This window comes from Gracilinanus agilis, chromosome 1 (assembly GCF_016433145.1).
Source record: "Gracilinanus agilis isolate LMUSP501 chromosome 1, AgileGrace, whole genome shotgun sequence".
NCBI classification, from domain to species: domain Eukaryota; kingdom Metazoa; phylum Chordata; class Mammalia; order Didelphimorphia; family Didelphidae; genus Gracilinanus; species Gracilinanus agilis.
This window is the reverse complement of record NC_058130.1, coordinates 379,127,505-379,153,623: the sequence shown is the minus strand read 5'-3', so window position 1 is coordinate 379,153,623 and position 26,119 is coordinate 379,127,505. Positions and strand designations below refer to the sequence as shown.

At 35.1% G+C, this 26,119-nt stretch overlaps 1 protein-coding gene across 3 annotated transcripts in view; it reads right to left on the bottom strand.

The window, feature by feature from the left end:
- The window catches only part of RICTOR (RPTOR independent companion of MTOR complex 2), a 64,488-nt gene extending 54,150 nt beyond the window's left edge, over positions 1–10,338 (bottom strand). For 2 of the 3 annotated variants that reach the window (XM_044664254.1, XM_044664261.1), the window contains exons 1-5: positions 10,290–10,338; positions 6,078–6,160; positions 3,897–3,984; positions 1,278–1,368; positions 1,099–1,165 (exon numbers count right to left, since the gene is read on the bottom strand). In XM_044664254.1, the coding sequence (XP_044520189.1) occupies positions 1,099–1,165; positions 1,278–1,368; positions 3,897–3,984; positions 6,078–6,160; positions 10,290–10,323 (363 nt within the window). In that variant the 5' untranslated portion in view covers positions 10,324–10,338. The remainder of the gene's footprint in view (positions 1–1,098; positions 1,166–1,277; positions 1,369–3,896; positions 3,985–6,077; positions 6,161–10,289) is intronic. The other variant, XM_044664270.1, reaches the window with a different exon arrangement.
- Positions 10,339–26,119: the final 15,781 nt, after the last annotated feature.

The window sequence follows — 26,119 nt, the reverse complement described above, 5'->3', positions numbered from 1 at the left end:
TGTGTGTTTAAAAGTTCACAAATGCATAGAATAGCAAACAACCTAGTAGGAAAACACACTAAAAACTTAAGTAATTAGTAGATGTCTGAAGCGGATGTATGTATGAATTTTGTGCATTCCTATGTCGGCTGGGTTCACTTGAGAGCATTTTTATGCATTCTTGCATTTTCTAAGAACCAAAATGTATATAAACAAAAGCAAAATCTGCACTGTGCTCCAACTATCTCCTAATATAATAACATTAGAACAAATTTCCATTTTCAAAACAAGAATCACAACAGGACTACAGGTCTTTAAGCCTTGACTTAAAACTCGTCAGCTATTTCATTCCAAAATATGCTATCAGTCTATATTCCAACTGCATAAATATTATATTATACCCATTTCAAGTTTAAACTCCTTAGCTTGGCATTCAAGACCCTCACAATTTGGTACCATCCTATACTTCTAGGTTGCTCACTCAATATTTTCTTTTAGATATACTATCAATCAAACTATTCTTATGAAGTCCTACACTTTCCATCCTTTGGATTCCTTAATGTTTAGATTGCCATCCATCTCATTCTAACTCCCTACTACTCCTTTTCAACATTTACCATTCTTTAGAGCTCATCTCAAATGTCACTCCTTTTACAAAGCCTATCTTGCTCTAATCCATAATGATCTCTCCCCTTCTTGAACTTCATAGGCCAATCTGTTTGCAATTCACTTATGATATTACTAAGAAAAAATTTTATTGTAGTCATTTGTGTGTTGCAGAACCCTCAGACTAAAAGATCTTTGAAGGTAGGTATTGTGTCTTTTCTAAATATTGTATTTTACCAATGTCTAGCACAGTGCTCTGCACAAAATTAATACTTAATGTCTTAAAATGAATTACATCTTAATGTAGTTTATAGAGTACTTTAATGTAAAATCTCTCATTTGATGCTACCTTATAACAACTTTATGATCACTAGGAAGGAATTAATTATCAAATCTTACTGTCTAGATAAGGAAAACAGGTCTTTTCACTCCTCATCCAGTGTTCTAATATTGGCTCTCATTATACATAGATGAAGTAAATTCTTAAATGTTATTAACAATAATTTCACTTACCTCTAAAAGCCCATTAGTAATAAAAGCAGAAAGTACCAGTGCCAAATAATTATCCATGAGGTCTGGTCTAGAAACATATTAATACAAAAAAATTAAATGATTTTTCATTATGTTACAAGTTTTAGGAAAAAATAATCATTCTCATAAAAATATAATAATCTCTTATCACTAAATTCTACCTGGATCTGGCTCGATGGGGAAGAATAGTTTTAGCTTCGGCAGCTACAAAGCCATCTGAAAGTCTCCAACAATCCTGGAATCTACTTGGATCTAAAAACAACAAAAATGCCACCATTAAGAATAAAAAGCGTGCCTATCAGAGCTTTCTTTAACAACCATATCTGTAGTTTGGGTAACGCTCTGTTTTACCAGAAGAAATCTGAAAGATTATCAAATAAAATATACTCAAAAGAAAAAAGCTAAAACATCATTATTTAAAATGGACATTTGACAAATACTTAAAACAGTATTTACAATGGACATTTGGGTTTAGATAAATATTGATTATTCAGGGTTAAATAATACAGTTTGTGAATTAAGTACTTAGACCTTATGTTATCTCCCACTGTAACCTTGAATCACAGGATTTTGTCACTGTACCTTAGATGATACCAAGTTCAACTCCTAATCTTGAGGACAAAATTCATCAGTTTCTTATTATCTGCCTGAATACCTTAAATGCTTAGAATTCTGCCTTATAACACAGGCTGTAGCTTTTGGAGATGGTCTTAATGGTTAGAAAGTTCTCCTTTATATTAAGCTTAAATCTATCTCTCTGTAATTTATGTCTAACAAACCTTGTTTTGCCCTCTGGAGCTATATAAAACGAGCCAAATATCTCTTCCTATTTAAAAAAGTGTTGCAATGCTTAACTGACTCACTTTTCCCTCCCTGGTTCCCTAGCTTCCTTCAGGTACAAACTAAATCTCACCTTTTTCAAAAAATTTCTTAATAAATGTTCACTGACAAAAAGTTCCATTCTAAGTTCTCTCCAAGCTAAATATCCACAGTTCCTTCAACATATATGACACACTTTTATCCTCATGCTACTGTTTCAAATTTTCCTCTCTGGAGAGTGAATCAAGAAAGCTGGAAACATTATAGTTGGTTAAATTCTCTAGTAAATGTGGCATTCATAAAATGGAAAACAAAATTCCAGTTATGTACATTCTAATAATACTAACACAATGTATATAAGACTAAATTAACTTTCCTGATAGCTAAACTGCACCATTTCCTCATATTGAGTTTGCAGTCAACTAAGGTCCCTAAGATCTTTTTTGCATATAAATTCATCTTTTTTAACTTCAGCTATTTCAAAATTTTTTATTTTATTTTCAATTCTAAACTTTCTCCTCAATCATTGAGAAGACCAAAAAAAAACCCAAACATATATAATCATGCTCCTCTTTAGCTATGTCTCATCCCATCCTGTCCAAATAAAACAGAAAGAAAAAAAGAAAACATTTAAGTCTTCACAAAGTCTGTCTAATATAGTCTTCGCAGGTCTATATCTAGAGATAGATAGCATGTTTCTTCACGAGTCCTTTAGAATTGTGATTGGTCATTGTACCAATCAGTTATCAGTCTTTCAAAATTGATTATTTTTATAATATTCTTTAAAATGTTTTCTAGTTCTATAGATATTACTTTGCACTAGTTCATACAAATTTTTCTAGGTTTTCCTGAAATTGAATACAACAGTATTCTATCATATTCATATAGCTTAAGTGTTTAGTCATTATTCAATTGACAGGCATGCCCTGTTTCCAATTTGCTGCTATCACAAAAAGAGCCTTTATAAATATCTTTATATATATGTCTCATTCTTCTTTCTCTGATGTCTTTGGAATGTAGAATCTGTAGCAATATCAGTGGGTCAAAGGACATGGACAATTTAATAGTTTTTTGGGGTATAACTTCAAATTACTTCCTTAGTCTTTTTTTATATGAATTTTTCTCTAAGACACATTTTCCCTAACCCTGATTTGTATAAATTGATTTCTAGAATTGAAGTGGCAAGCCTTTTTATTTTTCCTATCTTGACTATCGTGTCTTCATATTAATGATCATTTAAGACAGTTAAGCTAAAGAAAACTTAGAGAAGTTAGAGAAAATTAAAACTCCTTAATCCGGGGGACTGATTCATGAAGTTCTCTCTCCACAATGAAATATGTAGACACTGTTTCCAGATTTCTATAAATGACAAAATCAATTGACTTAAAAAAAAAAACTTACGGCATTTCACCTTAATTTGGATATTCCTTTTCTTCCTAACTATAAAAAGGAAGAAATCATACAATCATTATGTTCCCCTCCAGCTGTGTGGCAAAAAGGTATCACCATAAACAAAAGGTTAAATCTGACCTCTGGAAATGTCAAAGCTGAATATTTTTCCTCTGGAAAAATCAATAATCAATAGAGATCTTAGTCATTTTGGTTACCAAGGAGATCTGAATGGAAGCTTAGATACATCTAAAAACATCTATAACTTCATGTTAATTATGAGTCAATTATAAAGGAATTATAATTTTTATACTGTTATATAAATTTTGAAAAACATACAATTTCTAATTTCTCTATATATTTAAGCAAAAATTTAAGAATTTAATTTGCTTATCTGAGATTTGGGGTAATCAAAATTGCAGAATGAGCTAAAGAAGCAAGTTTTTTGTAAGAAAGATTAATCTTGTTTTTTAAAGAAATTTTAAACTATAATAACATAACAATTCTGGCAGGAAAAAGATATTGTGCATGAGTTAATCAATCAATGACTACATCTTGTTTTCAATACCCACCTACACTGAGCAGTGCTTCAATGAACTCTTCAGTCACAACAGGTAGAGGCAGACGAAATATATCATAAAGAACTTCAAGCAGACCTCGCTGTAAATTTGAAGTCACATTTAAAAATAGGTCATATTTATAAAGTTCTTCATTTTATTACAAAAATCTTGTGAAGCAAGTGGTGTACAGTTTATTATTATGCAATCCTGCCTCTTACCCCTTCCTTTCTATTTGCATGTCCTCTGCTCTTTCAGCCTTTTTATTATTTTTACTATTCCATACCTAGCTAATATTTTCCAACTTCTTCAATCTTCAACCCAACAAGCTTTGTCCTCCTTTCTTGCCTCGACCAAAGAATAAGAGAGAAAATATCTGTAAATAAAAAACTTGAGAGGGGGAAGGGCACTATAAGTCTAAACCTATCCCTTCATTGATACTGTAGGGATTATTTTTTCAAGCTGCTTCTGTATTAGCAGCTGGATAGTGTTTTCCTTCAGGGGGAGTGTCAGATACTGAGGGAATTCTTAACAGACAACAGGCCAAGATCAGTATTTCCTTGATGATATATAACTCAGTATCTTCCTGATATAATATAAGCTATGCTGATCTGACTGTGGATAATATCTATGATCTTGAGTTGATTGAGAACTAATTAGAGGCAAGAGTTGGTAATTAGCCTATGAAAGCTCTTACAGTCAGGGAATCAATCTCAACTCTCAGGCTTGACTGTGAGAATCTTCTTGAAAATGATGGACTAGGCCAATAAAGAGATTTCAAAAAACAGGTTTAATAAATCAATTGATACAGGAATGTCTTGATGGATTAGAGATTGAGGAAAAATGGGTGAGGACAGAGGTTTTAAGATTAAAACTAAAAAACTAGTTGACATAGTTAGGCAGTTTCCCTTGGGGAAAAGCCTCAGACTGAATTCTGTCACTCTGGCTGGTTTTGCAGCCTCAGCCTAGTTCAGCTGCTGGATGTCAAAGCTGGCTAAGCTTGGCTGATAATAAATAACTGATGTTTCTTCTGAAATGAATTTGTTGATGATATTGTTGATGATCTTTGTTGATGATGATGATAAACTATACTGCAGATTGCCTAAGTAGCTGGACCCTAATGTAGATCAGCTAACACAAGTCTTTGGTGAAGCTTCTGGGTTCAAATGGAGAGCTTTTCCCCTTCCACCCTTTCCACATACCTAACTCACAACTGAGTCAGTTTGCTTGGGGTTACCTCCTATTTATAGGGGTGCTCCAATGGTCCTTCTGCTGTCTCATGCCTGCTTTGGGATTCTAAAATCTGAACCTCCAACTAACTTGCTACAGTTTGCACAAGATGGCTACTTGCAAAACTATGTACAATATAAAGATCTCCTATTGTGAAAACTCTCTTCATCAATGCAGACTTACAATTTGAGAGAACTATGTGGGGGTTCTAACAAATTAAATGGCTATTCTTTCTCTTACAGCGTTAGAATGAATCAGAGGCAAAAACATAAATTTGAGTGCTCCTAAATGTCTCTCCAGTTTAAAATTGAGTTGTAAATAACTCTATTTTTACTAACCTATGACTTTTTTAAAATTAGAAATAATAAGAGTTCAGATTGACATGTCATTTTGCATAGCATGTTATTCTCTAAGAGAAAAATAAAGAAAACTAGATGCAATAGTAGAGAGCTATTGGGCCTGGAGTCAGAAAGATTCAAATTCAAATCTGAACTCAGACACTTACTAGCTATGTGACCCTCAAGAAGTCACTAATGCTGTTTTCCTCAATTTCCTCATGTGTAAAATGAGCTAGAAGAGGAAATGGCAAACCATTCCAGTATCTTTGCTAAGAAAACCTTCAAAAGGATCATAAAGAGTTGGACACAACCAAAAAATGACTAAACAACAAATGTGTTAATATATAATTGTAGAACAGAAACAATATATAGTGGCAGCAACATGGCATCATATATTAGATTTAGAATCTAAGATCAGAGCTCATATACTAACTGTCTCTTACTACCAGGTTGACCTTTATCAAGTCCTTTGTGGGCTCCTGTTTTCTCATTTGTAAGAGGCAATTGTATTAGATAACCTCCAAACATTCCTTATAAATCAATAGATGATACTATCTATAGATCTTTTGCCAAGAAGAGAAATGTGTCTGAAAAGTAAAAAAATAACCACTAAAAACATTTTACCTACCCGTATTTCCATATTTGGTATACAAAGTACTCCAATTAGAGACTGGATCCCAGAGTTGCCAGGCTTACATAAACTAATTATGCCTTAAAAAAAAGGCAGAAAAATTAAAACTCACTACAAATATGTCAGTGATTAAATATCATCTGTAACAATTTGGCTATAGTTAAGAATTTAAAATATTTTACATATTATTCTAATATAAATTATATAAACAATATCCCTTCTAATCATGACCAATATGTTTCCACGATTTACATAATCCCTATTGAATAACGCTAAATTATTTAAATTTTCTTATTCTATTTTCAAACTCAAATAAACATGTTAAACACAGAAATCACTGCGACTATTGCTAAATGATTTTTTAAGAAAACTATCCAAGGGAACAGAAGTGAGGCTCTTCTTTCTTTTTAAGTGTACTTTTATTTATTTTGCTAGCATTTCCCAATAACATTTTTTAACTTTTTAAATAAGCTTTTATTGATATTGTCTGTTTCTTTTACCACCTATCCCATATATTCCTTCCCTTAATCCTCCCAGACAGTGAGCCATCCCCATTACAAATAATATTTTTTTAGAGAAGGAAAAAGTCAGCACAACCAATTGATTCATTAAGTTTGAAAACTCACAATATGTAGCACCTATGGAAATCCTACCTCCCAAGTCCCCAAGTGGGTAGGTTCAGTGTGTTTCACTGACGTTTCACTTGATCTTTGTGACTTTCTTATATTTACTTTTTATTTATTGGCATGTCATAGTTCTTTCCATTTCTGTTTACTTCATTCTACATCTATTCAAGTAGATATTTCCATGATTCTGTATTCATCACACATATCATTTTGTACAACACAGTAAAATTCTATTACATCATTTATTACTATAATCTATTTAGTCATTCCCTACCTGATAGACATCTACTTTATTTCCAATTCTAAGCTATCACGAAAAGTGCTGCTATAAATATTTTGGCATATATGGGGACTTTTTCCTTTTCAATGGCTTCCTAAGGATATACGGAAAGAAATGGAGTCTCTGTTTCAAAGGGTGTGGACATTTTAATGTTAGTCAGTTTACTTGCAAAAATTCCAAATTGCTTTCCAAAATGGCTATATCATTTCATAGCTCTTCCAATAATGCATTAGTGTGCCTATCTTTTCACAATTCTTCCAACATTGATTATTGTCATTTTGAAAATTTGTAGTATGTAAGGTGAAATTTCAAGATGGTTTTGATATGCATTCCTCTCATTATTAGTGATGTAAAACACTGTGGTTGTAAATACTTTGCATTTCCTCTTTTGAAAACTGTTTTTTGTTCATATCCTTTGACCATTTATCTTTTGGAAATTTGTTACATGTGTTTTTGTGTGTATTAATTATTTATGTTATAAGGTTGATGGCAACCTCTTATCAGAAAAATCTGATACAAAAAATATTTCCCACTATTCAATCACTTCTCTTTTTAGACTAAATGTCACTCATCTCCTTTTGACAGCCCAAGTCTACTTAGTATTAATGCTATCTGGAACTTGAATTAAGAAAATTAAGTTCAGCACCTCTCTTTAAATCCCACTATCCTTTGCTTTCTTATTTGCTTCATTTAATTGCTTTTGCAAATCCTCAATAATTGAATCTTTCTCATTGGAACTTTTATCTTTGTCTGCTGCAAATACATAGCAAGCTTTCTTTTTTAACTCCTCTAGACTCATCTCCCAAACCAGCCAGTTGTTCCTTAAAAATTGTCTCACTGCAGAACATGCATATTTAACAAACAGCCTTCTAATATGTGCAATGGTCTCTTCAGATACCATATCAAGACCCAATTGCAACTCAGCTGTATCCATTAATGTCTTGAAATGCCAATAGTGACTTTCCAATATTTTGTTTAATGTGTTCAAATTTAGACCATGCAACAGGTCTTCTAGCATTCCTTTTCATTATTTCTAGTATAGACTCTCTAGCTTGCTTTAGAGCTCTATTATTGCCCACGGAATTTAAATCAAGTTCCTCATACTGCTCTGGCCATGGTGTCAGGGCAGGATTATTCCTGGTTCACTCAATTAATTCCTCCCTCTCCCTTCTCATTAACAGATCTTCCATAAGAAGAAAGAAGTCAGCAAAGTTCCGATCAAAAACTTTTATAGCCCTCTTAAACTCCTGGATCACCTTATGAGGTTCATCATAATATCTAGGAGTTCTCTTTTTTTATTGAGTCTAGTTCCGCTGATGAAAACTTCTTATGGGATCTTAGATGAATAATCCCCCTGTCTGGAGTCATAATAGGCAGCTCCCTCAAAGGAAACAAATAAAGCAAGTGTTTTTTACAAAGCCTCAGTTTCCCTTTCTAGCCTAGAGGGTTGTTGACCATTATCAATACCTTGTCCACTAACCATAGCATAATGTTTTTCCATATTATCAATCTTTTGCTGTAATACTATCATCATTTGTTCAATTTCAGAATCCCTGAATACCATTGTAAAAACACTCTTAATTTTGTATAGAGTAACCATGAAAATCCAACAAAATTTGTATACACAAGCCAAAACCACCACAATTATAGGTATGTAAGAACATATTCGCTGCATGGATAATTTCATCACTGGTCTTATCACTTCTTAAGCCAATAATTTTTAACAAAATTCTGAGATCACCATAAACAAGACATAAGGTATCGTCATAACATAAGCATATATCATTTCCATTATCCACATTATTAATACATTTATACAGGAATATATCAGGAAACAAAAATACTTGTGTATAATTTCCAGCCACTTTGGAAAAAAAAACTTCAGCACTGGACAGCAGCTGGTTGACTGACAGCTGTCCATCTCAAGGCAATGTGACTGTAGTGCTGAACAGACAGCTTCCTTCAGTACCTAGGTTGGTGATGGCAAACCTATGGCACGTGTGTCAGCACTGACACATGGCCACACGTTTTTCAATGACACACGGTCACAAAGAGAGAAGTATGGGGCTACATGCTGTAGTGTAGTGTAGACTCTCTGTGCACTATAGATGACAATTCTACCTATATTAATTTACCTATTTTGGTTTATTAAATCCAGTTATATAATTATACATTTTTGTTATTTAAACTATAAATATCATGAAATTATGTTTTTTTTTCCTCAAAGTGACACACCACCCAAGTTATGCTCAGTTTTTTGACAAATTTTGTCACACCAAGCTCAAAAGGTTGCCCATCACTGAACTAGTTAATCACTTGATTGACAGTTCAAGGAAAGTTCTATAGGCTGTCAGTTCCCTCTTAACTGCCTATGAGAACCACTGATACTCAGGCTTGAAAAAAAAACTCCCTCAGGCCTTGTCCAAGTTCAAACCCTTTGCCTCAGCCAAACTGTAATGTTGGTGGGTTTAGGGGATGGGATTAGATGGTTCAGATAGGGCTAGTATCAGAAGATTAAACTATTTTGGGAAGGCCAACAAACCCAGTGTCAGTAGGTTGAATGTGGGGTGACAGGTAGAGGTAACAAACACAGATCAATACATAACAGGGATGATTTGGGAAGGGAAGGAATTTGGATAACCTAAACTAATGGTCACTACCTAAACCTCCCACAGATCTAAAGTTGTTCCCTCATGGGAAGCCTTCACAAAAATTTGACTCTAATCCTTACCTATCTGTCTAAAGACCCAGTCCATAATATAAATAAAACTACCCTAACTCAAACCCCTCTTTGATGGTAACAGAGGTAGTGAGTTTTGGCAGTTAGGCAGGACAGGGCCCAGGAAGATGTTCTGGATCCAGAAGGACCCCAAACCTAATTCTCACAGACAAGATGGCTCAGATGATTCAGGATCACACCAAGAAGCTCAGTAGATATATCAACCAGTCAGCAGGGAAACAGGTAGATGGGAAAGACAGGGTAAAAAACAACCACAAGGAAAATAGCCAGTCTCTTCAGGTCATACCCCAGAGAGAAGACTCAGCCCCAAACCTAGTAACTGTCTCTCCTATTCCACACCCACATTCTAGAACCTTTTTTCTGCATCTGCATCTCCTCTGCAGAACCTGCTCATATGCTCAAATCCTCTCCGTCCTTATAACAAAAGGAAGGGAAATTTACTAGTAAAGAATAACCTTATGAGCACAACTAACAATTTTCAAGGGGAGTTATATGCAACAAGATTTGGAAATATGATAAGGAACCTCCATGTCAAATGTATGAGGAAGAATAAAGGAACTTACCTGCCCAGGATCGGAATGTTGCTACTATTCCCATTTTACTAGCTAGGAACCGTGCTTCTCGGTCTTCTCTATTAAGAAACAGAATATTAAGGCATCAAAGTATTGAAAATGGTAAAGTTTAAGCCTTTGGAGTAATAGATATAGAATATATTTTGGAGGTGATCCAGACATGATTTAATTGGTGTCCTTTGCAGGTGCATCTTCCATGCTATACTTCCTATATGTACAGTATTCGGGACTTTGTTTGGGGGATCTCCTCTCTTCTTTTTTTCTAAATGATCTTATCAGCTCCCATTATGAATTAGCTATCAATATGCAAACTATCATCTGATTCCAAAATCTATAAGTCAAACCTTCACATCTTTCTCTTGAGCCTCATTTCCACATCACCAACTGCCTGGGTGTCTCAAAGGCATCTCAAATTCAACAAATGCAAACTCATCCCTTTCTCTTCATTTCCATATTTCTATTGCAGACACTACAATTCTTTGGTCACCCATATTCTCTACTTAGAGGATATCCTCAAAATTTTCCCATTTCACTCCTTTTATCTAATCAACTGGCAAGTCTTGTTGATACTACTTTCTCAATATCTCTTGCATGAAGTTTTTCTCTCCCCACACAACCATCCTTGTTCCTCAACTCTCCTTACTCCTCATCAAAATTTCAGTAGCTTCTTAGAAATAAGTCTTTCAGCATACAGATTTTCCCTATTCCATCCTCATTTTAGAATGCTCTTTATCTCACTTCTCTCACTTGAACCCAACAATTCCATTCAAGGATCAACTCAAGTGCTACTTGCTCCAAAAAAACTTATTTCCCTAGTTGTCAATGCATCTCCACCCCCGTCAGTGCGTATTTTGTATATATTCTGCATTTAATTTGTGACCATATTATATCTCCCTAGTAATATGCAAATACCCTGATGGTGGTGACTGTTTCACTTTTGTATGTCTATTTCATGCACCTGCTCAACAGCTCTCATCTTTGAAGAGTTGCCCAAGACACTGAAAGGTTAAGAGACTTACCACAGTGACACAAGTCACTGGGTGACTGTCACTTTCTGCATAAGGCCTTTCTTGGTCCCTTGCACCTTTTCTATAAGGTAACCTCACATATGCTTTGTATCGTTTTTATGCATCCCTATATATGTGCATGTTGTCTGCCTTGACAGAATGTAAGCTCCTGAAGGCAAGGGCTGTTTAATTTTGTCTTTGTATTTCAATGTACATGACAGGTGAATGATAAGTGCCTGCTGATGAAGGAAAGTACTTACAACTCAAGTTTTCCTGACTTGGAATAGACAACATGTTCACAAATTAATGTATAATATATTCAAAATAAACAATGACAGGGTTTGGAATTCATTGACAATGACAACTGGTGAAATAAGGTGATTTGGGCGGGGGGGGGGGGGACAAGTAGCACTTGAGTTGAGCCTTGGAGTGAGCTTTCAAGTGGTAAAAGTGAGATGAAAAAGCATTCTAGCATCAGAGTGGAACAAGTAGGGAGAGAATGTATATAGAAAGACATTAGGAAGCTACATTATTCTAGATGAGGGTTGATGACTTACTATCTCATAATGCATCTCTAACTACAAACCTAGATAGCTATATGTGCTATCTATTGAAAGAGTTAAAAACTAGATATTTAAGGTATGGTTGCCAGAAATCGATTAACTCGATTTCAAAATAAAACAGACCCAAGTCAGGATGACTTTATGGTGGTTTATTTACAATTAGGAAGATTGAAGGTAGGGAAATTGAGAGAGAGAAACTCTGGCCCAGACCTGAGGTCTGAACCAGGTAGATATTTAGAGGCCCCAGCAGAGAGGCACAGAGGTTAATTAAGCAAGGGTTCTAGCCACAAGGCCTCCTCCAATAAGAGAGGCCTCCTTAAGGCTAGAGCCTCCAGAAACGCCAAGGGAAGAGAGAGAGAGGGTCAGCCTAACTTAGACATGTGACAATTCAAAGAGAAGCAGTCTGAGGTCTCAGCAGAGATCCTTCAACATTAAGTTCAAAGCGCCAACTGCCTCCACAGGAAGTTACCATCATATTTAAAAGATAGCATCTTTTGTCACTTCCTGCATCCACCTCCAATTTCAAGTGGACAAATAGCAGCCTCAACACTGTTTTGGACTGCCCTTGTTTTTGATTTGTTACTTACTATCTTCCCCTCCTCACTTAATTCTAAGTTGGGTGGGGTGACATTATTTCTGATGGCTAGAGCCTAAACAATGAATGAAGATGAGCTAATTCCCCTTACACACTAAGTTTAGTTTGAATTTATATATGAAAGAGATCACTAATAGCTTTCTTAATAGGAATGGTTCTTAATAGGAATAGTTCATGGGTAGATGAAAGATGGGGCATATATTGGGAAATTAAGGATATAAAAAAACAGAAGATATCAATAAAATTTTTCAAAGTAAAATTATCTTCTACCATTTTCTGAAAGTCAATTTCATGTAGCACTAATTTCTTCCCATAAATTCTTTAAATTAGCACTTGGTTTTTCAAATTTGCTCTTTAACTTAAGCATTTGTTCAGTTAGAGAAATCTCCATTTGCTTTCCCAACCCTGGCATTTCTTTTTCATTTACCACCAATCCTTTAATTTTTAGAATGAATGCTAAAAATCAAATATTTTAAGGTCATCCCCATCCTACTCTGCACGTTCATCAATAAAAAATTGAAACTTACAGAAACTTAATATTTATAATTCTTAAAGCTTATTTGAATTAAATCTTAATAAAAAGTTTATGTTAGATTTTTATTTAAAAAAAAGAAATTTCAGTTAAGCAAAGTGTGCACACAGACTCTTATCTCTCCTTTAATTTTCAGGAGAATCCAGGAGAATGTTGAGAATATGAACTTTGAAAATTAAAAAACAAAAAACATACTATAAATTTTCAACTATTAGGAAACATCTAGCACTTACTTAAGCTGTCCTTCTGCTGTGTCTGGATTATGCCTGTAGTGAAAATCTGTATACGGTGCTAAGATTCTCTAAAAATAAAGAATATTCCTTGTTATTACCACATTCTCTTTACAATAAACAAAATTTATTTTTCACTTCCAATTTTGTTCTAAAGGAATAATGTTTAAATATTAAAGCAAGAGAATTAAGTAAAAACCACTACTAAAAAAAAAAGTAATCCTGTGAGAACATTTCATTTAATTTTTTAATGTTTTAAAATAGGGTTTTTTAAATCAAGCAAAAACACAAAGAGCAAAATTCAAAATAGATTGAATAAAGAACTCTAGAAAAAATGAATATAAATGTCAGTTGAGCTTTTGCCTCTAAGGACTGGAAATATAGCTTCTACAGAAAGAAAAAAATATTTTTTTGGATAAAAGGTTGAATATGCCAGTAATTGATTTATTAGGATTATAAGTCTATTGATTTAAAGCTAGAAGAAATATTAAGGGTCATCTATGACTTTATTTTGCTGACAGGAAAACTGAGGCCCAGTTAAGTGACTCAACCAAGGTGATATAGATAAATAAAAATAGCCCAGCCAGGTTTTGAACTGAGGTCCTCTCTCATTTAGATAACAGTACTCTTTCTACTTAGCACACTGATAATGTAAGGAAAGAGTTGGGTTTTTAAAAATGCTAGATATCATCTATGTATTAGAGTAAATAATTCTGATTTCAGCAAGGATAGGAAACAGGAACTCCTATCAACTGATTTTTATTTCCCCTTTCCCCCCCACTCTGATAGGCAGTGAATTTACTACTTCTCTCCCAATTACAATTTTTGTCTACTGCAGATTCAATGGATCTCATTAAAGACTCCACCCCCTACACCAAGGGTATAGGCAAATATGTCCAGAGCTTGACAATGGTAACTTGTGGCCTGATTGTGTGCAAATAACTAAAGAGTTTATTACCTCTCCAGTTTCAAAATCATCACCTTGTTCCAAAGAAGATTAGGAAAAACATAAAGATTTTTGTTTATACCCATAGGATTCCTTTAAAGGATGAAATTTGCTCTTATAGAGAATGCTGTAATTCAGAGGGTTGAGTAAGAGGTTGGGAGTAGGTGGGCTTGGGCTCAAAATACTGGCTCTGCTACTTCCTACAGAGAGGGACACTGGGAAAGTCACTAACCTCTGTGGGTCTCAGTTTCTCTATTTGTAAAATAAAGAGGTTAAACAATATGACCAACAATGTCCTTTCCAGATGTAAATCCATGATATTATGATCTATTAGTTCATGATGTTGGTTAATTTCAATTTCATAAACTCAAAGATGAAAATATCCAAAGACATTCAAGTAACATAGTTTCAGGCTAAATCCAAGAATATTCCCATACATAAATCTTGGAGACAGGGATCATCAATGGTTTTTTGAAAACTTACTGACATTGTTATTTTATCATCCTCCATAAATCACTCTTTAATTGTGCCTCCAATTTAAAGTAAAGAATTTAGGATATAGTGAATGACAAAAATGTGTATATACACAAATAACTATCATAAGCCTAGTTTTTCCTCACCTTTGCTTTAATTTTATACACCTGAACTTATCTCTTCTTAGGATTCTGAGTCAGTTATTAAGTTCACTGTTAAAGGTAAATTAGGAGAAGGCCTACCTGAATTAATGGAAAACATGAATTACAGATAAAAAATATATTGATTTAGCTGAATATCTTCTTAGTTTGCCTTACTGAATTTATAAATGAGATTAGTTAGTCCTTCAAAAATAGTGATGGCAGGGGGCAGCTGGGTAGCTCAGTGGAGTGAGAGCCAGGCCTAGAGACAGGAGGTCCTAGGTTCAAATCCGGCCTCAGACACTTCCCAGCTGTGTGACCCTGGGCAAGTCACTTGACCCCCATTGCCTACCCTTACCAATCTTCCACCTATAAGTCAATACACAGAAGTTAAAGGTTTAAAAAAAAAAATAGTGATGGCAACCTTCAGATCAATCAATGCAAGTTAAATGATCATAAATCTTTAATAAGTAAAGACCAAATGTACAGTAACTGTACAATAAAAAATACTATTAATTTACATTTAATTTATATTGTACTATGAGAATTTTTAAATTAATATATATAAAATTGAAAAAAAGAAAAATGTCTACCTCTAATTCTACATCGGCTCGCACATACTGTCGGGTCTTTGGATGATTTAAGAGGTGCAAAACTGTAGTAATAAGGGCCTCATTTATTCGGCTTAATTGGCAATCAATCACATTTTTTAAAATGGTACTTAGTCCACCTCGAAGAGCCACCACCTCTGGATTCTGAAGTGCTAAAGACAAAGAAATAAAACCTTTAAATAAAAGAAAATATTGTCCTAGGAAAAACCTCTCTAGATATGAAAATTAACAAAAGGAATTATAGTTATACTGGGTGTGTGACAAAATGGCTAATTTAAAAACAAAAGACCTTTTTGTTCAGTGATGCTAAAGCAGATGACATTCAGATTTAAAGATATGTGAAACTTTAAAATTATAATTTGATTATCCAATAATAAAATTTGTATCCATATGATAGAGCCAATACTTTTAGATAAAAATAGCAACTATTGTCTTTCGATACATGATCTAAGATTTAATAAATCATTATATATGAGGTGTGACTATAAAGTAATGCTACTAATTTAACATACCAGAGATCTCACAAATCAAAAAGTTTTGTCCCCTTCAAAGTAATTACCTTGGAAGGCTACACATTTATTCCAATGCTGGAGGCCACTGCTCAAAGCATTTTTAACTCCTCTTTTGGAAATGTCTTCAAAGCCTTTGTCACATTCTTTTATATATTTTCAATGGTGACAAATTTTCATCCTTTTAGGGTGGATTTGATTTTTGCAAACAGCCAAGAGTCACTTGGAACCAAGTCTAGTAAATAAGGTGGGTGGATTAAGCTGAGTATGCTTTGGGGGAGGAGAAGGAAGGAGGGTGATGACGGGGCACATTTTTTTCCTCCACAGAAAACTCACTGTAAGTCATATATATAGTTACTCCTCGTATGTTACAAAGAATTTCTGAAAACTTTCAGCATCTCTAAGTGAAACTTTTAATGACTGATTTTGTGGAATACATTCTACATAAACAATGCTTTATAACATCTGTCTCAAGAATTTTCCAATATGTTATGTTTGTGCTAGCATACATTATAATAGCTCGTTCATCTTCCTGTATTAGCATGTATAGGTCAGAAAAGAGCTCTCAAAAAAGGAGAAAGTTTAGTTGCTTCTAGTTCTAAAAACTTATCTTAAGTGAGTAAGCTTCAGCAATGCTTAGTTATCAATATGATTTTTTTAACAGAAAAAAAGGAAAAAAAACTGATGTACAAGAAAAGCATTAAATTGGACCTAAATGAATATTATAAAAGATTCAACTGACAAAAGATCATAGGATTGCAGATCTAAGGGCTTGAAGAGACCACTAAGTCTGCCCAATACTCTCTTTTTATAGTTGGGGAAATTGAGACCCAGGAAGGTTTGAACTTAAAGTTTGAGGTTAACTCCTTCATAGTCTCCTAAGGCATCCTTCAGAAGGGATATCATATAAGTAAATATTAAATATACTATTTAGCATTTGTATTTTACTTTGTAGCTTTCAAAGCAATTTCACATGCTTTATCTCATTTTATCCATACAAGAGCTCTGTGTAGAAAGCAAGACAGTATAATTTGTCATTTTTAAGGATGAAGAAATTTGGTCTGAAGGGTTATAACTTGCCCAAAATAATACAAGCTAGTTTAATAAAGTAACCAGGATTAAATCTAGGTACCTTAGTCTTTTGCCTGAGACCACGCTGCCTCTTAAGAAGAGAGTTAATATTTTGAATTTTATTTCTGAAAACTTTCTCTGGGTTCAGCATCAAACTTTCCTTATACTGATTAGGAAAGGTCATATATCATCCCCTTTTTTCTTGAAATATTAAGAGTGAGTCACAAGTGATTTGCTCAAAAAAAGATATCCCTAAAAAGTACAGCTAAGGTTTATAGGAGCTCACTTGTCAGTGAAATATCGGCAAATATTTTCAGATATGAGCCTAAGAACTCATGATCATCTACTCTTGAAAGTGAGTAGAATGAATATTTTCATCTGATATATATGATTCTGTGATTTAGCATCATAGGACATCATATGGAAAGGCTATACTAATGGGAAGAAATATGTAACAGTATAAAAAAACTAAATCCTTCACTTAATCTATGATATGTTAATAGTTTTGGATCACAGAAAAAATGGAAATTCCCATAGTATATTTTCTGAGTCATACCAGAAAGATATTTGATCAGGAATTACTAATTTCTTTAAAATGAGTTTTGTTCAGCTTTCCTTAAAAGATAAAAGTTTGTCAAATCTTGCAGCATCTGCTATCTTCCAAACTGAATGAAACAATTGTCACAGAAAATTTCCTTGTTTCCTAATGTGTAAATCTGTTTTTCTACTGAAATTTAATTCTTTAACCATCATTCTTATAGATTAGTCCTCGGTATAAATGAGTCTTTTCTTGGGCTTTCCCCCTCCCTCCCATTAGTTCTATGAATTAATTGATGACCAAAATAGGCATTATTATAAGTATCTTTAAAACTACCCTCTTTGTACAGTTTGGATGAGTCGAGAACTCTTGATCTTTTTCTTATTTATTCTAGTTAGCCTTTCTAAAAATATCAAACGTCTTAGTTTTAACTTCATACAAAATTTTACATCAACTCTTTGTTCTAAATGTCACAAGGGAATGTGGCAAAATTGGGACATTAATACATCGCTAGTGGAGTTGTGAAATGATCCAACCATTCTGGATGGCAATTTGGAACTATGCCCAAAAGGCTATAAAAAACTGTCTGCCCTTTGAACCAGCCATACCTCTGCTGGGTTTATACCCCAAAGAGATCATAGGGGGAAAAAAAAACTTGTACAAAAATATTTATAGCCACGCTCTTTGTGGTAGCAAAAAATTGGAAAATGAGGGAATGTCCTTCCATTGGGGAATGGCTGAACAAATTGTGGTATCTGTTGGTGAAGGGATATTATTGTGCTCAAAGGAATAATGAACTGGAGGAATTCCATGTGAACTGGACAGACCTCCAGGAATTGATGCAGAGTGAAAGGAGCAGAACCAGGAGAACCATATACACAGAGACTGAAACACTGTGGTACAATTGAATATAATGGACTTCTCTACTAGCAACAATGCAACAATCCAGAATAATTCTGAGGGACTTATGAGAAAGAACGCTACTCACATTCAGAGGAAGAACTGTGGGAGTAGAAACACAGAAGAAAAACAACTGCTTGAACACATGGATTGATGGGGATATGATTTGGGATACCGACTCTAAATGACCAGTGCAACTATCAATAATTTGGAAATGGGTCTTGATCAATGATACATGTAAAACCCAGTGGAATTGCGCATCAGCTATGGGTAGGGTAGTGGTGAGGTCTGGGGGAAAGGGAAAGAACATGAATCATGAAACCATGGAAAAATATTCTTTAAAAAAAATTTTTAATAAAAGACAGTACGTAAAAATATTAATAACAAATAAATCTAAAAATAAAGAATTCAAATAAACAGATAGATTACACGCTAAATAAATAAATAAATGAGTGAATGAAGAAAGAAATCATTGTCACTCATTTTTAATTTGACCACCACTTGGTAGCTCAAAACCAATGGATTTTTCAAGTACTACTACTTCAAGATCAAACTAAGTACTTTCAATGTGCTTCCACTAGTAATATCGTAAGTCATCCTCATTACTTTATAATCACTCTTCATAAAGCAATGTAAAGCACTAGCAATGTTTTCCATTTCTTTCAATCTTACTTTTGTAAGGAGCATTATTTTCTGTTTGCTATTTTACCAATTTACAGGCATATTAAGCATTTTAAGTTTATTCTTTTAACTTAGTAGCCAATGAGGTTTCCAGCATCAGATTGCAAGTCAACAGAATTTATTTAATATTGAAAATACATACAGAATTTGGATATATTTGCCAGTATCACATTTCAGGAAGAGTATTTGATTTGTTGAAGAATGACTATTCTGCTTGTTTATTTATTTATTATGGGGTCTTGCCACTCTTTTACTGCAATGACTAATGCATATACTTTTTTAAATGATCAAGAAATATAAAACATTTATAAGAGTATTACTTTTTTTTTTGGTAGATAATTCTTACCTAGTTCACAGATAATGGCAATACATGCCCGAACCATTCGATCTCTTTCCTGAAGGCCATCATTTCCAACGGCTATCAATGAGTTGGCAACGGAGCTGGGAAATAGGGAAGCATTCACAGTAATCATCTGAATCAATGGAGGAGAGAGAAAAAAAGTCAGAAAAGGGAGCTGATTCCTTCATTAGTCATATATTTTAAGATTTAAATAATAACATCTTCCATTCCTAGTACAATACTTCAAAGATGCATGTTAAGAATATATTTTTGTCCTCTTCTGTCTCAAACATGGACTTTAAAAAGGAGAAAAATGATAACCAGTAAATGTTTTAGGATTGTAAAACTGAACAAAACTTAAATGCAACATGAATAAAGATAGTATTCCCCCTCACCTCCAACCCCAACCCCAATCTCTCCCCTTCTCTTTTCGTTAATGGGACAACCATTCTCACTGTTTTCCAAATTTGAAATTTTGCTTTGACATTTCCTTCCTTCCTTGATGAGATTTATCTCCAATCAGTTGCTTATGTTCTATTGATTCCAATGTCATATCTCTTGAAACTATTCCCTACTTTGTTTCTAATGCCATGACCTTAATTCAAGCTTTTTTTTAATTAAAAAAACTTTTTCTTGACTATTTCTATAATCTTCAAACTGGGATACCTGATAAAGTTCATCCCCTTGCAATCCTTTCTATACATTGCTACAAGAATATTTTCCCAAAATAGACTTCTGATTAAAAACTAGTATAAAAATGTAAACTGGTTACATTCATTAGCAGTTCAAAAACTTGTTCCTCTTCTGTTGCACATTAAATCCCTTTATCCTGAATGACTTTATATCTCACTCTTATCTTGGAATAATCTCTTAAGAAGCCTACCCCTTTTGTTCCCTCCTCCACATCAGAGTCTCTTCTAATATTTTGCTGAAAAAAAAACTAAGGTCATTTCTTGTGAATTCTTTTTCCCCCACTCTACATTTCAGATTACCACCTTTCTTTCTCTACTTTCTCTACATATACTCCAATCTTAAAGGAAGAAGTAGCTATTATCCTTGCAAATGACAACCTTTTGAATTGTGCCCTTAACCACACTTTCCTGGGTCCTCCAAAAGCTTCTGCCTTCAGTCAATTCCTCACTATAATATATGGCTATTTTGGAGAGGAGGGGAAGATGGCAAAGAGTGATAAACCTGTGGATGGATGTCACTTAACTCCTCTTTCAGTGGCCACTATTACTTAGCAAACTAAGGGGATTCTCCAAAAATGGTGGTGAGTTGAAGGCGGGAACCAGCCTCAAAGGTCAGAGAGAAGGCTACTTTAAGGGATGAGGTAGATAGAAACCCTGGCCAGAGTGGTACAGGCCCCTGGTAAACACAAGCCTCCCCACCCCCCCAATCAGCCACCACACCTCAGGGGGTCTTGCTCAGTTGGTAGTCCCAGTCTTGTAACTGTGCAGAGACCCCCTTCCCCTCTTTGCCCTTGAGATGAATTCACTTAGATCCTCTTAACTGACTGCTAATAGTTTATGTCTGATTGATGAAGTTGAGGAGGATGATGGATCGAGGGAACTAGGAATCCCTATTGATTAAGCCCAAAGGTCCTTCCCTGATGGGGAGCCAATATTGGCTCAACCCACAGGTTCACCTTCCCTTCCCAAGTACATCTGCTTCTATTCTATTGTCTATCTTATAATTGCTAAGGTAGGGTCTCTTGATAAGGCAAGGTGAGGATTTGGGGAGTTGGAGGGGATCTGCTCCCAAGTCAGAAGTCTGATTCCCCTCAGGGGATCAAGTGTTCTTAATCATGATGTTGTCAATGGCCGCTGGCAGGAATCACAGGCTTTTGGAAAATCACAAGAGTCCAGTAAACCCTCAGGTTTAGCTCTCCAAGGTTATGATAAAGCTCCCTTGCTTCTACCCTCCTTGAGCTTCTCCCTCCAAAAGCCCCTCCCCCAGGATTCTATTCTCCCACAATCCTTTGCTGTCTCTCCAACCTTCACTCTTGTCCCCTCTTCTTATGCAACATTCAATTTGAAAAAATGGCCTTCCTCAGCACTTGACCTTACATCACTCCCTAATTTTCAAACTCCTTATTTTATTTATTAACACTTTTTATTATAAACATGGCCAGATTTCTTCAAACCTTTAAAAACTAGACTTGATTCTACCATTCCTAAAAGACACTCTTATATATCTCTTCCCTCTCAATGTCAAACTCCCAGAAATGTTCACTTATAGCCTACATTTTCTTATCTCCCACTCATTTCTCAATAACTTGAAGTCTGACTTACAATCGTAACAAGTGAAATTGCTCTTTTCAAGGTAACCAATAATCTATGAATTACCAATTCCAAAGGCTATATATTTTAGTCCTGATCCTTTTTGACCTCTCTGTAACATTTGATATTTTTGACTTCCTCTTCTCCTCTAGGATATTCCTCCACACATTTTGGATACTGATTCTTCTTAGTTAACCTTTTGAAGATTATTATCCTTGTTCTGCCCTCTCTGTAATGATCCTTCCTATTCTTCTCTTTCTATGTTCTAAATGATCAGTTCATGTTTACCATCTCTGTGCATACAATCCTAAGATTCATTTATCTAGTTCCAATGCCTCTCCTGAACTCCAATCACACATCACCAACTGCTTACAGGACATTTTCAATTGGATATCCCACAGATATCTCAACTTCAACATGCGTGAAACACAATTCACTATATTTTTACCTCTTTGTAATATCTCTTATTTCTGTTTAGTGCTATCACCATCATTCTATTCCCAACCTTAGTCATGAAGACAATATCCCATATATCCAATGTTGACTGACCCTGTCTCTTGATGTATGTATGTATGTATTGAAAGAGGTGATACTGGGAATGAGGAATTAATAATAAACTGAGGACACACTCACTTCTCTCGAGGGAAGGACAGACAGGGGAACACAGGTAAACCAAGTGGGGATGTGAGTTTCTGGAAATGTCAGTTGACTTGTAACTGACAAACTGCCAACCAGGGAAAAACCAATATAGTGGGTTCTTATAACTAAGAGGAGACAGGAAGTGCTAACAAAATTGTGTTTGATGGTAATGACTGAGGGAATTAGGGAGAGGGATATTTCTATTGTAAAGAATAGCCTAATAGTTTAACTAACTAGATATCTAACTAAGCTGGTCTCTAACTAACTAAGAGGGGCTGCATAGGGGTTCTCAGAGTACAGGTTCAGAGATGCTCCAAGCTGGTCACAAATGTAACAGGAACAAGTTCAAAGCAGCCAGTTAATCCAAAACAGACTCCAGGGAGTAAGGTAGTTGTCCACCAACAGTTAACCCAGTCCTATCTTCAACCTAGGTCACGATGTTTTCCTTGCAAAATCTCCTTCTCCATGGTATCCCACGCTGGCAGCTCCCTGGGTATATGGCAGAACCTGGACCACACAGTCAACACACCTCCCTTTTCCAGCTTGGTCAAACTCCCACTCCCCTTTTCAAAATCCCAGCTTCATTCCATTATGGAACCCTCAGGTCTTAAGACACAGCCTTATAGCCTGGGTTATTCTCCCCATTACAGTATGTATGCATGTATGCATGTATGTATGCATGTATGCTACAACAAACTTCTAATTGGTTTGCCTTCCATTGTCTCTCCTGCTTAATTACAAAGCTTCCTAAATGATATGCCTAAAGTAGAAGTGTCTTCTTCCCTGTTCAAGAAATTCTGTTGGCTTCTTCTTGCCACTAAGATAATATACAAATATTTTCCTTTTGTTCTTAAAACCGTTCACCATCTGATTCAAGCCTATGTCTCTAAGATTAGAATGGGCAGATTTTTCTCCTTCGTGAACTCTACATTCTGGCTAACCTGGCCCATTTCCCTTTCCCTACATACATGGCATTTCATGTTCCTTCTCTGTGTCTTTGTACACATAAGATGCTCTCCATGCCTGGAATGTACTACCTTCTCAACTCTGCCTCAAAACATCTCAGGTTTCACTTCAAAGTTTCACTTAAATACAATCTCACAGAGGACTTATACCCTTCTCAGGATAGTGCTTCTCTCTCTCTCACTCCAGAATTATTCTGCATATATTTTCTATTTCATTTCCTTGGTACCTGTTGTCCCCATCCCCCTTCCCAACTAGGGTGGAGACTTTCATTTTTGGCTTTGTAACCCAAACAGCCACCATAGTATGTCACACTCAATAGGCATTTAATAATTACTTGTTGAATCAAAATTAATTCCTCACTGAACAAAATGAGCACCTAGCATTTAAGACCTTTGATTATGTCCATCTAACCTAATCTTTCTAGTCCTATTCTCTAAGCTTACCATCATATAATTCAACTCTAGGCAAATGGACTCACATTCCCCAAATACACTTCCACACTTTTCAACTTCTATGCCTCTGTTCCTTCTGTTCCTTCCATGTGGAATGCCTCCTTCTTGAACAAGTTTTAATTCTCCCTTCTCCCCACTCTTCTAAGATCACCTCAAATGTTACCTTTTTCATAAAAGCTATCCTGATTTTCTCTGACAGACAGTAGTTCCTCTTGCCTTCCAACATGGACAGCACTTCTACCTCCTAAGTGTGCTTTTTACAGTGATGTATACTTATTTGTATGCCTGCCTTATTTCCCCTACTAAATTGTAACCCTCAATAAATATAAGAACCATGTTTTTTTTGTAAATCTCACAGTGCACTAAACATAGTGGGCATTGAACAAATATAATATAAATGAAAAAGAATTCAGGAGGTTTTATTACCTTGTTCAAAGTATAGCAATTTCTAAAAATAAAGATAAGTGATTCTTCACTGTCCTTCAAGGCCTCAACTGTTATCAGTCAACTAAAAAGACATGCAATGGGGCAGCTAGGTAGCAAAGTACATAGAGTGCCAGGCCTGAAGTCAAGTGTACCTGGGTTCAAATTTGGTTTTAGCTACTTCTTAGCTGAGTGACCCTGGGCAAGTCACTTAACTGTCTTAGAACTAATTACTAAGACAGAAAGTAAAGGTTTGACAAAATAAAAGTTATATGATCAATTTTAACAGTGGTTAGAAGGACAGTCACAAGAGAGAAGCCTAAATTATTAACAAATATACCATTCATTAATATCTTCTATGTAAGATAACAGAAAAAACATGAGTCAGAAGATTAGGGATAAATTCTGTCACTTTGACAGTTTGACCTTGGGCATAAAAATGAAGCTTAACCTAAATGATGTCTAAGGTTCATTTTAGCTCTAAACATTCTATATTTCTATAATTGAAATAGAAGTGTGGAATCAGAAGAGAATAAAAAGGGCTTAGTAACTTATTTGAGAAGTAAAGAAAGGAAATAATATTTATATCTCCTATGTTAGTATTCTACTTATATATCCAATTTTCTAAACACAAGACCCATTTCTGCTACAAAGTACAATCAATTAATACTTCTACAAGAGAAGTGAACTGTTTTTGCATTTCTATACAAGTGTTATTCAACATTTAGAACATTTTATCTTATGCTCTTTTAGCCAAAAGAAGTCACTGTTTCTATAGCAAAAAAAGTTGTTCTTTTCACTTTTAACAGTCTAGAAGCTTTAGGCTTCAACATAAATCCTATTCTTGAATTTGAACTCGTTTTTTCCTGTTTCTAGGGAGTAGAGATCTATTCAAAGTCTCAATATCTCTCAGAAGAATTTACTTTAAAATGCCACTGTGATCGGGGGTAGTTGGGTAGCTCAGTGGATTGAGAGCCAGGCCTAGAGATGGGAGGTCCTAGGTTCAAATCCAGCCTCAGACACTTCCCAGCTGTGTGACCCTGGGCAAGTCACTTGACCCCCATTGCCTACCCTTACCAATCCTCCACCTATAAGTCAATGCACAGAAGTTAAGGGTTTAAAATAAAAAATAATAATAATAAAAATAAAAATAAATGCCACTGTGATAATGATTTTAGTGAATTATGATATGGTTCTGATCTCTGGATATTTTACATATTAAAACATAATGGGAAAATAATTGGGATTTAAACAATTTCATATTACCATCTTTAAAAATTCAATAAAGTCTTGAACAAGAGTTAGTAAATAAAGATGGTTAGTTCAAATAAAACATGAGCAATGCTTAAAAGAGATTCCCTTCTGTTGTGAGGAAGATTAGTTAGTAATTAAGTATTAAGGTTGACCTAGCAGGAAGGACTGGAGCATTCCAAGATGGAATGAAGGAGCAGGAAGTGGCTTGTGCGCTGAGAAAGACTTTATTAGTGGTTGGCATAAACTGTTGCTAGTCCTGGGAGATCTCAGCCTGCATCCTGATTTCCCTGGGATTCTGAGTGGTGGTGGTTTCTAACAAGAGGACAAGAACTACAGAGCAGCACCAAGGGGAGGAGGAGTTTGGGATCTGGTGAACAGCATCTCAAGCACACTAGCTCTACTTGGATACCTTGGACCACCTTGGCTTTTGGCATCCTGAGATCATCTGTGGATTACCGTGAGAAACCATCAAAGCCACCCACAGGCCCTTAGCTGTGCTGGTCAAACCTGGCTGGAACCAGGTTTGAAGCAGCACCTCAGAGACTCCATTACTGCTCCTTTGGGCTCTGCCTGCTTAGATCACTTAAGATTAGAGAAGTCCTCCCCTTGCACTGTGGTTTTGCCATTTATGTTTTAGAGTAGAATCCCCTATCCCACCTTTTAGTTGA